Source organism: Triturus cristatus, chromosome 3_1 (assembly GCF_964204655.1).
Source record: "Triturus cristatus chromosome 3_1, aTriCri1.1, whole genome shotgun sequence".
In the NCBI taxonomy this organism is placed as follows: domain Eukaryota; kingdom Metazoa; phylum Chordata; class Amphibia; order Caudata; family Salamandridae; genus Triturus; species Triturus cristatus.
Window position 1 is genome coordinate 768,350,254 of NC_140583.1, and position 14,089 is coordinate 768,364,342.

General features: G+C 43.3%; 1 protein-coding gene across 1 annotated transcript in view; it reads right to left on the minus strand.

Moving 5' to 3' along the window:
- Nucleotides 1-14,089, minus strand: part of TH (tyrosine hydroxylase) — a 389,931-nt gene that overhangs the window by 134,455 nt on the left and 241,387 nt on the right. The window contains exons 3-7 of the mRNA XM_085646393.1: nucleotides 9,572-9,755; nucleotides 7,003-7,091; nucleotides 6,857-6,924; nucleotides 2,332-2,382; nucleotides 205-350 (exon numbers count right to left, since the gene is read on the minus strand). Coding sequence (XP_085502519.1) covers nucleotides 205-350; nucleotides 2,332-2,382; nucleotides 6,857-6,924; nucleotides 7,003-7,091; nucleotides 9,572-9,755 — 538 coding nt within the window. The remainder of the gene's footprint in view (nucleotides 1-204; nucleotides 351-2,331; nucleotides 2,383-6,856; nucleotides 6,925-7,002; nucleotides 7,092-9,571; nucleotides 9,756-14,089) is intronic.

Consider the following 14,089-nt stretch of genomic DNA (forward strand, 5'->3'; position numbering starts at 1 on the left):
TGTCCCCACTATGGTGATGGCTGGTTTACATTTTAGGTGTTCCAAGCGCTCACTCCTAGCCACAGGGAATAAACTACCAACCATGACACTTATGAAGCTGACACTCTAAAAGTACTCCTACCGAAGTGACTTCATCAATCACGAGGTGTCCTGGATTCAACTGGCAGGACTTACACTGTAGCACCCCAACACGGATCTTCGTACCTTTGAGGAAGCGGGACACGTCCTCCAGTTGGGGTATGTTGTGCTCGCTGTACCCGCAGTGCCTCTCCAGCAGGGTCAGCGCCTCGGTGTGCTCTCTGCAGGCGTGCGTCGGGTACAGGCTCTTCAGCATGCTGTAAACTTCTCTCCTGCATGCAAAGGCAGAAAGACAAGTTCAAGGGCACACAGACATGCAGAAGCAGCAAGACAAGTTCAAGGTCACACAGACAAGCAGCGGCAGAAAGACAAGTTCAAGGGCACACAGGCATGCGGAGGCAGAACGCCAAGTTCAAGGTCACACAGACATGCAGAGGCAGGCAGACAAGTTCAAGGCCACACACACATGCAGGGGCAGAAAGACAAGTTCAAGGCCACCCAGACATGCAGAGGCAGAAAGACAAGTTCAAGGGCGCACAGGCACGCAGGAGCGGGAAGACAAGTTCAAGGGCGCACAGGCACGCAGAGGCAGAAAGCCAAGTTCAAGGTCGCACAGGCACGCAGGAGCAGAAAGACAAGTTCAAGGTCGCAGAGGCACGCAGGAGCGGAAAGACAAGTTCAAGGGCGCACAGGCACGCAGAGGCAGAAAGCCAAGTTCAAGGTCGCACAGGCACGCAGGAGCAGAAAGACAAGTTCAAGGTCACACAGACACGGAGAAGCAGAAAGACAAGTTCAGGGGCACACAGCCACACAGCGGCAGCCTGACAAGTTCAAGGTCACACAGGCAAGCAGAGGCAGAAAGCCAAGTTCAAGGGCGCACAGGCATGCAGAGGCAGAAAGGCACGTTTAAGGTCACACAGACTTGCAGAGGCAGAAAGACAAGTTCAAGGTCACACAGACACGCAAAGGCAGAGAGACAAGTTCAAGGTCACACAGACATGCAGAGGCTCCATTGTTGCTCTCAGCTCAAGGGGGCAGTTTTAAGTAAAGCCACGCAGCATTGGGCTGATCAAGAAGCCCTTCAGAGAAGTGCAGAGGGGCTGGGGCTAGGAGGGGAAGAGGTGGGGTGCGGTTAGTGAGCATGCGCAGAGCGTGTGCCCCTGTCACTGTGCTTCAGTGATATACATATTGTAGGCTTAGTATTAAGAACGAACAAGGATAGTGCAGACCAGTGGCTCTTATGAAGGGAGGACGATCCCCTTAAAACAACAATCTTCACAATGATTCCATAAATCCATCTTCATTTAAAAACCCAGTCGGAAAGGCGGCCATTTTTAATTGCTGCTGTCCTTTGTCATAAGAACTGTGCATGCTTCCAGTGTCAAAACTCCACTATCACCTGTGCACACACCAAATCCCAAACCCCAAACCCAAAGGTACAAACTCATTTGGCTCGAATGGTAATTATTGCCCAGTGCCTCAGTTTTGGATTACTATGGCAAGTAATTTATCGACAGAGCTGTGCTTTGATCCCTGTTGTGAAATCCTGGGTGTTGCAGGTCAGGACTGAAGTGCATTGGCAGAACTGTATGTGTAGGTCACAGAACCTTTTGCTGGAAGAGCATCCACAAAAGTGCTCCCAGTAATCATCATTACACTCTCTCCTGACCTTCAGTGTAGAAGTCCTTACATTATAGTGCTCGGGCGTCAGAGTATCGCCTTCTTACACTCCTGCCATATTCTGTTTTTGTGTATTACATCTGAGGCCAAAGAATCCGGCTGCCTGAGTAAGATACATAGGTGCTGGAAGTAGGGATGCTGGGGGTGCTGCAGCATAGTGGGGAGAACAGAGCCTCTGCAGCCCCCCGTGAACAGGGAATCTGCTGATGAGTGGAAGATCCCAAACCTAGAACACTATTGCTAGCGGTAAGTAATTATAGGGCTTTGTGTCTGTGTGTTCACCCCCCCCAATTCTGTGAATGTTCTAGCTGGTCAAAGTGTGTTTCTTCCGCTGATGCTGTCTGTGAGGTGCTATTCATAATGAGTTCATACATTTCGATGCGAGGGAAGCCATGTTGTACCTGTTTTCTAACGTGTTGAGGCTTCCACTGTTGCTCTCTGTTCTGTGTGCTCTCTCTGTGAGGGAGTCCTGCACACCCTCTATAGAGATTTTGGGTCTGAGGCATCAAAGAGTTCTATCCATTCTGTGTCTATGGGGAAACTCTTCACACATAAGGATATTTTCACACTCACCAAGTACCGATTTCCTCAGCCGTGTACTCCACGCGAGGGATGGGCTCCCCACTGCCAGAAAGAGAAGAGAGGCCATGTTAGAGGACTGGGGGCAAGTCAGATAGGTGCAGGGGCGGATTGGCCTATTGAAAAATTAGGTTTGCAAGCCTTGGAATGGTGTTTTCTGAAAGACAGCATTGGCTGACGGTGAATCTTATTACATTGGACAGTTAATATTTAACGAAATAAAACCACTCCTTCAGATGCATTTAGCATGCTCTGTTATTTACAATGCTATGAAGCATCAAGACTGTAGCAGCAAGCCCATGTGGAAAGCCAAGTTATTAGTAAGAGGCCAGTTTTCAATATTGAGTCCTGTAGCTCCACAAGGTATTATGCAAGTTTTTACAACTTTTAATGCTATCACTAGAGAGTTTTCACCTTTGGCCATCTATCAAGGGTAATAGGGTGACCAGACGGGCCAGTTTTCCCCGGACGGTCCTGACACATTGCTCCAAATTAAAGAAATGTCCTGGTTTTTGCGTAGTGCCCGGGTTAAACAGATAAATGTCCCGGCTTTTAAATAGTATCTCGATGCGCCTGCTTTACTTCGATCAGCCGGAGACGGGTCTCTATTGGGCTCTCCATTTTGCCCTCACAGAAAAAAAAGCTTACTGCTGAAGCAGTACCACCCTTCACTGCTTTCAAAGAGACTTGTTATAGGGGCATATCAGCAACGAGGTGATATAAAATTATCGCCGCTTTTGCGTCCGTTTTCGGGCGAAAAGCAGCAATAATTTTGTCGCCTAATCAGCAAGGTCACGCCATGATATCCTATGGAAGGTGGATATCATGGCTAAGTATGTGAGGCCCTATCAGCAAGCTATCGCCAAACTTTGTGGGATTATCACTGGGTTTCCAGCGATAATCTCACGTTTGGCAGTTAGCGCTAGGATTTTTATCGCTTTTGAGATAAGCGTTGCTATTAGCACGCTATCTCAGCGATAAAAATCCATGTTAGCTGGCGATAATTATCCTAGCGCTAATTGCGCTTAGCGATAATTATCGCCGGTTGTTGCTGATATGCCCCATAGTTCTTTCACAGTCTCTTCTTTCCAGAACTGAGGCATTTTCAACGTTATGTACAGCGAAGCCAAAGTTGTTGCTTACTTCTCTTATGTATCTAACAACCACTGACAAAGCCAATAGTACAGGCTAGTTCTAGGTGTTATGTTACTCGTTATATAATTTATCTGGATACATTGACAGAAGCAGCACATTTTTCGGGCAGGACGCTATGCTAAGTGCAGATTTTTTTGGCTTATGTGTTTTAAGCCATGTCCTTAATTACATCGGCCACGGCCCTTGAGTACCCCCCCCACCCCCGTTTTTCCATCCAACTTAAAGCCATGGGTACTTCTGTCAGTCCTACTTCTATGTCTATGACACCTGTCCCGGTTTTTTGTTTTGAGAATCTGGTCACCCGAGTAATGGAACAGAGGTGATGAGTAAATGTAAAGAGTGTGTGCTGGATTCCCAAATGCTCTTCGGCACGCACAGTAGTCATATTTGGGAATATAATGAGCATAATAATAAGTGTAAAATCACGCCATTGAACAACAGAACGAAATGCATACACTCAAATGGTGCCAGCGTGACTGAATTTCCTATGTCAGTAAACCAGGCCGCAGGGGTGGTTTGAGGATGCTTCATGTAGGCGTTGCCTGTAAAACTAGGTGGAAATATACAAAATCAAACATGAGAGTCTATTTTCGAAAGTTTAGCAGGCAGATTCCCACCCTGGATGCAGTCTGAGTAGAACACCTGTCAAGGCCGAAATGTGTATCCAAGTCAGGCAATGGGGGCTGGCGATGGCGGGTGGGGGGGGGGGGGATGTGGTGGTTTTATGGAAAATATTTCTTCATTAACTAAATAATTGAATACCTTTTCCTGTTGAAAAACAAAAAAAAAGGAAAAGGACAAATAAAAAAAAGGAAAAGTTCAAATTGCACATTTGCATTGCATTTCCGGACTGGGAAGTATAATCTTACAGCATTACATGTAAAAATGTTTACGCTTGTTATTACTCAGGAATCCGCAACAGTTGCAGACTCCCAAGATTGCTTTTAGTTTGAAATGGGTACAAACCATAGGGATAGGCCTAGGAGTAACATTTCAACCTTTCAAAGTCTATATTTTCAACATATTCAGAGATGTCCCTTTATTATTGTTTCTTTATAGTCCTGCTTAATATAGAGAAATATAACGTGAGCGAGACCCTTTTCAGCCAAAGGGATGGGGTTCCGTGTACAGATGAGAAAATATGTATATTCCCTGTGGCAACTATATTCTCCCTAATCCATATACATCATACTTCGACTCAAACATAACCCCACATATGTGTATAAAGCCTTTAGTCATCTATAGTGTATATAGTGCCCCTAAACAGAACCTATACATATAAATTATGTTATTAAACATGTTAATAATAAGTTTAAAAACAAGTAAATGTACCTCTGCCCTGGTACACTGATTTGTAGACCAGTTCATCCAGTAATCACACAACAATATAACATTAATATATCGATATTATCAGTAAATGACACAATAAAATCAATAAAAGATCAAAGAGAGAATACATAAGACAATACTCTTTGTCATCAAGAACCACCAATCTGTGTAGAAATTCAATCAAGGGAGGCAATATCCAATTTTTCATCTATTGTGCCCGCATGTTCCGCAGATTAAGCTATAATGCATGGACGCGTTTCAATGGTATCCCATTGGTTTACACTATTTTTCTCAAAACCACAGCAATAGCTCTCTCTTTTTTTTAAATTTAAAAATGAGCTTTGGGCACCTGAACATAGATTAAAAAAAACAATCACTACATATATCCAATCCTCTTCAAAATTTGCTAAACAATCATATATTTCATAAACTATTCTAACATTGCCACATTTCAAACAAGAGAATACAACAGTCAAAAAAGCACTATCATCATGCAGTAAACTTGAATTTCATTCTATATGTGTAGTGGCACTGCTATATCTCATAACTTTGGGTTAAATCATATACATGCATGGTTGAATTTCTACACAGATTGGCGTTTCTTGATGAGAAAGTGTATTGTCTTATGTATTCTCTCTTTGATTTTTTATTGATTGTATTGTGTCATGTACTGACAATATTGATGTATTAATGTTATATTGTTTTGTGATTAATGGATGAACTGGTCTACAAATCATTGTACCAGGGCAGGGGTACTTTGACTTGTTTAAAAAAAATATTAATAACATTTTTAATAAAATAATGTCTATATCCAGGTTCTGTGTAGTGGCACTCTATACACTATATATACATAAAGGCTTTACACATATGTGGGTTATATTAGCGGATGAGTGGAAGTATAATGTATGTGAATTAGGGTGAATTTAGTTGCCAGAGGTAATATACATATTTTCTCATCTGCTTGATATAGTGCAACCCTTCACCAATGGTTGGCCTCTTGGCGCTGAAACATAAATCACTCGTAGCTTAGGGGGAGATTTATCATTGAGTTGCGTCACTCTTGCACCACGCAACGGGGTGCAATGGTGACGCAACTAAAAAGTCTGATTTATCAAGCAACTCAAGGCCACCTTGCGTGGCCCTGCATGGCAAGATAAATCTAGAGTAGCGCAGCGTAAATCACTGCGTTGCATTACTCTGCCCCAGGCAGGCATTCCATGGGTGGAGGGTGGGCGTTCCCACGCACCCGCCCTTGGATTTTGGCGCATTTACAAAATTACCATTATTGATAGATCTCCGAATGCGTCTAAATGCCACACCTCCGCAGGTGAGGCATAACGAGGAGAGATATTTTTATTTCTCCTCGTTTTTTCTTCTTTCTATATGCAGCGCACACAGAAAGAGGAAGGTGCCTCTGAGGATTGTTTTTATGCACGAAGGTGTCCCTTCCAGCACAAAAACGATGCTGTCTGCAACACAAGCACCCTTCCACCACAGTGCAAGGGTGCTTGCATTGGCACTAGGCAGTACATTGTGCACCAGTGCAAGGAGAGGAGAGGAATGCGCCATATCATGTTAACTTGGGCGCATTCCTGCCCTTTCACGCAGCATAGCAAGGTGGCTTGCTGCACTGTGCCGGGGTGCGTATTATAATGATAAACCTGCCCCTTCGTTTCCTCAAGCGAATCAGAAGTCCTTCGCTGGAAAGAGGTATGTGGGTATTCTTCTGAAGTAACCTGGTCCGATGGCTGTCAGTTACTTTAATGTGGAGAGGGAATGCATTCCACAAATGTGAGGCTTGTCATCAAAATGCATGAAACCGACCCCCTTTTTGAGGAAAACTAGACTACGCCTTCATAATGCTTTTGTATGCTGGTATGGTGTGGATCTTTCTGCCAAAAGGAGTGCTCGCATGTTGCGAATTGTTAAAGAGCTAACTTCTGAGCTGGCGATGTCATGCTGCCCTGGAGGCAGATGGGAAGGCCTCCTCTTGCTCCTAAATGGACAAGCCATGCCTTTATTTGCGTCATCTTACTTCTTATAGTTGAAGGCAATGTCTGTGATCGCTGTCCTCCTCTTCCTGTACTCCTGATCGGAGAAGCCCTGCAGAAAAAAACAAAAAAGAGTTCAGCAGACGAGATTGATGGAGCAAGAAATAATGCAGGAGCTAGAAACACTCACTGGGTGGTCCAAGTCCATGTCCGGGTCGTACTTGGTGACCAGGTGGTGACACTTGTCCAGCTCTGCGATTGACTTGGGGAACCAGTGAACTGGGAAAGAGGAAGGTCAGAATGTAAGAGGGCAGAAGTGTCCGTGAGGGTGATGGCGACAGACAGCACAGAGCACCGCCGACTAGTTTGTACCCTTTGCTTATTTAGCTGGGATTAGTAAACCCTCAATAAAATATGCTGCTGACTGATCGCCCCCCACCCACCCCATCCCTACTTATCCCCTTTGAGTCGGAGGGAGACTCGTTCTCTGACAAGACTGGTGCTAAAACCCAACACGCACACACACTCAAGCACACGCGCGCACGCACACACGCATGCACGCACACTCTCCCCGCCACCACCCTTTTTAAGAAAGCAGTATAAAAATATTGCTATGAATGCATACATATGGCAGACATGTGAGGTTCACATTTTCATAACATGACGTGTTAATTGGAACACTACAGGATGTGGTAGCAAATATTTCATTCGATTATAGGACTACCATGTCATGGCCCCGCTTTCAGCACTGCACTGACGATTAATGTATCAAGCCCGGCGTTAACATTATCGCCGCTTTAGCGGCAGAAAACTGCCGCTAAAGCGGTGATAATGGGCTTGATAATATGCCCGTGAGAATTCCAATGGAAGCCCATGTTGACACCAGAACATGGGCTTCTATGGGAATTCTCTGCGGCATATTATCAAGCCCTTTATCGCCGCTTTAGCGGCAGTTTTCTGCCGCTCAAGTGGCGATAATGTTAACGTCGTTTCTTGATAATTTGCCCCTTGGTTTCTTTCCAGAATTGCGCTATGAACAACGTATACATGAACACGGTAAATCTACGAGTTAATGTATGAACAGCAACCAGCGCACAGAGGAATGACGGCTCTGTGCTGGAGCTCTGTTGTCCGCACTCATGCTCTAACAGGATCATGATAGGGCCACAGTTGGTTAAGATGTACCAGTAAACAAGGTGTTTACAACACAAGGAAAGAAAATCAATACAACAAATGACAGAAAAGATCTACTGGGGACTAAATATTGTTTGTTTTCTTAAAGAACTTCAGAAGCACTGGAAGGAAAATTAGTCACAACACTGAGTGCTCTATTGTGAGTCTGACGGCCCACGGACTGTCAGACTCGTGGGGGCATGGCGGTGGCGATCTTCCGCCCGCCCCAATAATATTAGGGTGGTCGGACTGCCATAGCCCTACTGCAGCTGCCAGGGAAACGATGTTCCCTGGTGGTGTTGCAGTGGCCAGGAGGCCGCAATATGCTTGCTGGGTCCGCCGCGCTCCTGACAAGCATATTACGAGTTTCCTCTCCACCACGGTTTTCATGGCGGTTCCTCCTCCATGAAAAGTGTGGTGGAGTGGAAACAAAGGGAGCCCTACAGGGCCCCCTTGTGTCTCTGAATCGTGGGTCCATGCCGAGTAGGAACTGTTTTTGACATTCCCATTGGGGTGCCCATTTTCAGGGCAACGCTGTGGGAACATTAAAAAAAAGCCCACCATACATGAGAAATATTCATAATCTGGCTGGCGGCCCGACCACGGGTGCAGCCGCAGGGCAGACCCCGCTCTGCACCACCAAACTCGTAATCAGGCCCTCAAACACAGCAGTGTGCTAGCAATATTGCATCACTTCAGTGTATTTGATCACTTTAAATTTTGGGGTCTTATAAAGCCTTCTTTTTATTAAATCCTCCCCCTGTCACCTTTCATTCCTTATTGCCAGTAGAAAAACCTGCATATTGGAACGGTAAGAATGGAGACAGTAAAACTACCTTCAACCACTCATACCTCTCCTAAAGCATCAATTGTAATTTTTATTATTCTGCTTTGACTGAACAGATGCCAAACAGGACTATTACTACAATATACATAACATGAACTTTGCGTTTTTCCCTTTCAACCATTGGCTTTCTTGGGCCAGCCTCTTTCATTGGCTTGAGATTCTATCAGCAAATGCTACTAGCTTTTTGGGTATGAGCTCCTACCTCCAGTGCTCGCACTGAACTGGACTAGGGACTATTTTACAGCTAGCACCCTCTTTACTGGAAATACAAACAAAAACAGGACTGCATCGAAGGCAAATGAGCCTTCAATAGTTTCCCTTAAGTTTATCATTTAGCTTTAATGTGCCTACATCGCATGTACACACATTAAATCCAGACTTCTTCCAGTGGTCACCCTGGGTGTTTTACGATAAAAAAAATGTGCAACCAAAACAACCTTGCCTTGAATGAATCGCCTTATGAATTTGTTACTTCCTCACTTTTAAGGTGCTATTGAAAATAACGATGAAGATGATGATAATGAGGATCATCAGAACACGTCTTTGGTGAACCATATGAAGACGTCAGAGGAGGAAGCAGATGACGCCGTAGGAAGTGAAATGGAAGGAGTTACAATATGCTGCAGAATGAGGGCGGCCAGAAGAGGGATCAATGAGACATGGAAGAGGCTACAGAACGGAACATAAGGCAATGGATCCAAAGACGGAGCAAAACAAGTTGTCAGCGCAGTGCTCCTACCTTTGTCTTCTTTGGTACTTCTGAGATCATCACACACTCTTTTCACTGAGCTCACCATTGTAGTGAGATCCGAACTGTGAATCTCGCAGCGCACAAAGTATTCAAGTTCTGCTGTCCCCACTGACGCGCTGGGGGCTTTCCTACAGGACCGCGTCTCCAGATGCTGAATTTTTGCTTCAAATGTCTGTCGAAGGCAATAAATCATAAAGCAGAAGTTAACCGCCGGTCATCTCAGAGTATTATAGCAGGCAGCCTAAGTCAATGTGATCCCAGGCAGTAGATGTATTCTGCGGACAACCCCAGCAAGCACTCAGGAGGACGCCCAAGCATTCAAAGCCATATTGGTACCTTGTAGGATGACCTACTTCAAAATAGTCATCGTTGAACTCTTCAGTGGCAGATACAGTTATTCCAGAATTGTCAGCAAAACTTCCATTAGTGTCCCACAGAAACCATCTGGCCAGGGATACAGTCATAGAAGTGATTTACTCACCACCACATCATTAAACAAGATGGCATCCAGGGACCGGACGATGCATTTTAGTAGTGCGAGGAAAGAAATTCACAGTTATATAATGATCTCATGTATAATACTGTGCCAGAAATCCTACCTAATGAACGGAGAAACCAAGGTGATGTTTAGGATGAGGAAGACGAGGGGATGAGTGCTGCTGAACTTCTAGACAACATTATGATTTGAGAACAAATACTACTTATTTCAAAGTGAAATCACTATCCCAATTAATAATTTACCACTTCTTCTGGACCTTCTGTCTGAGCAGAAGATCTGAGGTGACAGCCTGAGGCAATAGTGCTCCTCTCAAATTCAGAAGTCGTACATGTATCATTCATGAACAAAATTAAAGGCATATCTCATCATACAAGCCCCTCCTTTGTCTGTACATCTTTGGTATCATCCACAGGACAGGTAGAGACTTGAGTGTGTACAATAGTAACTGGGAAACCAAAGTTAATGCTCTGACCCTGCACCCAACTTTCATCTTCCCCCATTTCCATTTATTAACTGGTGTAGTGGGTGTTTCCATCTGTATGCTAGCTTTTTCTTCCTTCTGTTCGCATATGCCATGTACCTCCAAGTTTAAAGAATGGGGTTCTTACAGGGTACACCTGTGTCTAAGTGATACCACCAACACTGACTCTGAGTGAACCCCGGCCATTGGGCTATTAAGTTGGAAGGAATAGTGTCACTGTGTAGTTCAAACTAAGGACTAGCATCACTTCCCAGTTCAGACAGCTGTCCCACCCTTCCCTCTTTTGGGTGTTTCTGGATCCCCTGTATTTTTCTCCCCGCTGTGCTCATGTGCCCTTGGGAGAACCTATGTAGGCCCAATGTGCTTTTGTTGTTCCCCAGGCAGTGTGCTCAATGACAACCAACTCATCCTCTCCCTCGCCAATGGCCCTACAACCACTGGGACCAACTTCCACGACTGCGTGACAAGCGTCACCCACTAGATGAAGAACAACTGCCTGAAGCTGAACACAGACAGTGGAGCAAGCGTCTTTTTAGCTCCATCCTTACACGTCACAGAGGTACAAAAGTTATGTGCACTTGCCACCATGTATTCTTGGTGCCTACCTTTATTAATAACAACTGAAGTATTCAAATTTATTTCTGAATTGCATTACATATAGAAACTCGAGATCTATAAACGTGTGCACACTAATGTTTAGCCTAACCATGATGACGAAATGTAGTTCTGATACATATACACACTTATGTTTTGTGTTATGTTGCATGTATTTGAAAGTGCCTTACTTAATGTAAGCATGAACTCATTAACATTTATATTGCTGCATTCATTTTGAAGTTATACATGAGCACATATAAACATGTAATCAAAATGTGACATTTTAGTGTTTAATCATGCTAATTCAACTAGGTCTGAATTTCAAAATGTATTTTTTGGTTGCCTTGCATGTTCTCTCCTCTGCAGATGCGGTTCCAAGGTTTAATTAGTTAGAGAAAGAAGTACAATGTATTACTGATAGCGAGGATCGGAAGAATTTTGGCAGAGGCGTGAGGAGCTAATGAACGGGAGAAATGGTGTCTATTCATCGTATATCAGCAATGGTGTTTCATCCAAGGCCATGTGAATGTCCAACTTTCATGGGATGGGAAAGAATGACGCTGCTGTTAATGAGCACATCAAGTGTAATTCTATTGGTTCCTGGAAGGGTGGTGTGAGGACTGCACTATGAGAATGCATCTATATATTTTAAATAATGTTTGCACTGTTAGAGTTTACGGCAGATCCCTTTAGACGTAGAGAGGTACATACCTCTCCTCTTGTCCTATTCTTGAGAGTGTAAAGCTACATGCTAAACACTTGTCCTCTCTTAGAGGTTTTCTAGAGAATTCCTCGCTATGCTGACACCTTCTTATTTCATTGTCCTATTTCTTAAATTCCTAAGGCGACTTTTCACTCTAAACCACTCTCAATCTAACTTAGAGCCCTGATTAGATGATTTGAAACCTTTTGCTGTCTGTACTCATGTGGCTTTGCTTTTCATATTTGATGCTATTGTACTGGATTTACTTTGTTGACTAATGCTTCCTTATGGATTCTGTATCTGAACAATGCTTAATTTGCATTGCTTTGAATTGATTGTTAATTTGTAATAGACCCTTTGACATTAGTTACTGTGTGGCCCAAATGGGTTACACAAATTTGAACTGTTGTGTTGAATGTTAACTCTCTTTTTCCTATGCCAACCACAAAGGTCTGCAACATGGAAATTGCAACTGAGTGCAAATGCGCCATCAACAGCAACCTCTGGAATGACTCCTGCTGGTCCTCAGACCTGGTAGCCACACCCATACCTGCTGTCCACACCAGAAACCTAGGAATCATGATTGATAACAATCTCACCATGAAATCACAGATCAACGCCATCTCCTCTGCCTGCTTCCTCGCTCTGCTCAGGCTATGGAAAGTTTTCAGGTGGATATCTCTGCACACGAGACGCACTGTGACACAGGCCCTCATTATCAGCTGACTGTACTATGGCAACACTCTACATAGGAATTGCCGCACATCTCCAACAGAGCCTTCAAACCATACAGAACGCTGCAGCCAGACTCATCTTGGACCTTACCCGACGAACCCACATCACACCCACCTAAAGGCAACTTCACTGGCTCCCTGTGTCAATTCAAGATGCTGATCCACGCACACAAGGCTCTACACAGCCAAGAACGTGGCTACATTAACCACCTCCTGAACTTCCACCAAACATTGAGAAGATTACGCTCCGCCTCCCTATCACTTGTCCACACTCCCTGCATCCACCAAAGCAGAAGTGGAGGGTGCTTCTTCTCCTACATTGCTGAAAGACATGGAACAGCCTCCCCATGCAGCTCTGGACCATCACCTCACTTCTGGAAATCCGAAGGTCTGGCAGTTCGAATGAGCTATCCGGGACCGGCAAGCACGTAGATACCCTATTGGTTGATTAGCAGTGCTTTATAAATCCTGATTGATGTTGATTATTTTAATGGTAAGTATGTTTAATTATTTGAAGGTTTTTTTATTTATTAATATATTTTAACTTTTTTTTATTTTATGTACATTTTTTTGGTTTGCTGTTAGGTGTGTAGGGGAATAGGGTATGAAGCTTCTTAAATATTATGTTTTTTAATTGATTGTACATATTTTATTAAGTTTTAATTTGCTAATTAATAATGTGAATAATATTTGTGTATCTAACAAGTGATTTTAAAATACGGTAATTATTTTTATATGTTAATTGGTTAATTAGATTATTGATTGTGCTAATTGTTTAATTGCCTTAACCAATGTAGGTATTAATTATATTATATTTCAGTTTTTGTGTAGTAATTAGTTTTATAGTGTCATTATTTTTTTAAATAATGTGTATTGTTATTCTACTATTAATGGAATTTGTTTTTGGAGTTGGAAGTTTAGGGTAGCAAAGAGGGGAGTATTTGCAATCTATTTTTAAAAATTGTAATCGATATAATTTTGAATATAATTTTATGTATACTTTTATATGTTAATTTTGTGGTTTTAGTTCTTAATAATTTATATAAATTCTTTAATGTTAAAGTACTTTATATGTTTATAGAACTATATTTTATATGCAATTAATTCTGTATTCATTTAGGGAGGGGAAAATTAAATCTGAGCTTTCGAAAGTTTTCATTGATAAGCTTACTGTTGCATAGGCTGGAGTGTGAATAGAAGTTCTGACCCCTCCAAATCCAACACTTACCTTACTGTTGCATACATTGAGGTGGGAATAGTAGCTCTGCCCAACCAAAGTCCAGCACTTTCCCTTACTCTTGACAATGGAGTGGGAATAGTAGATCTGACCCTCCAAAGTCGAACACTTTCCCTATTGCTGCTTAATTTGTTATGACTGTGAACTACAATGCAAGAGAGAGAGAGAGAAAGAAAAAAGAGATTAGGAGAGAGAGAGAATAGGAGAGAGAGAGAGAGAGAGAGAGTATTTCCAAAATGCCAAGCCCAGGCAAAA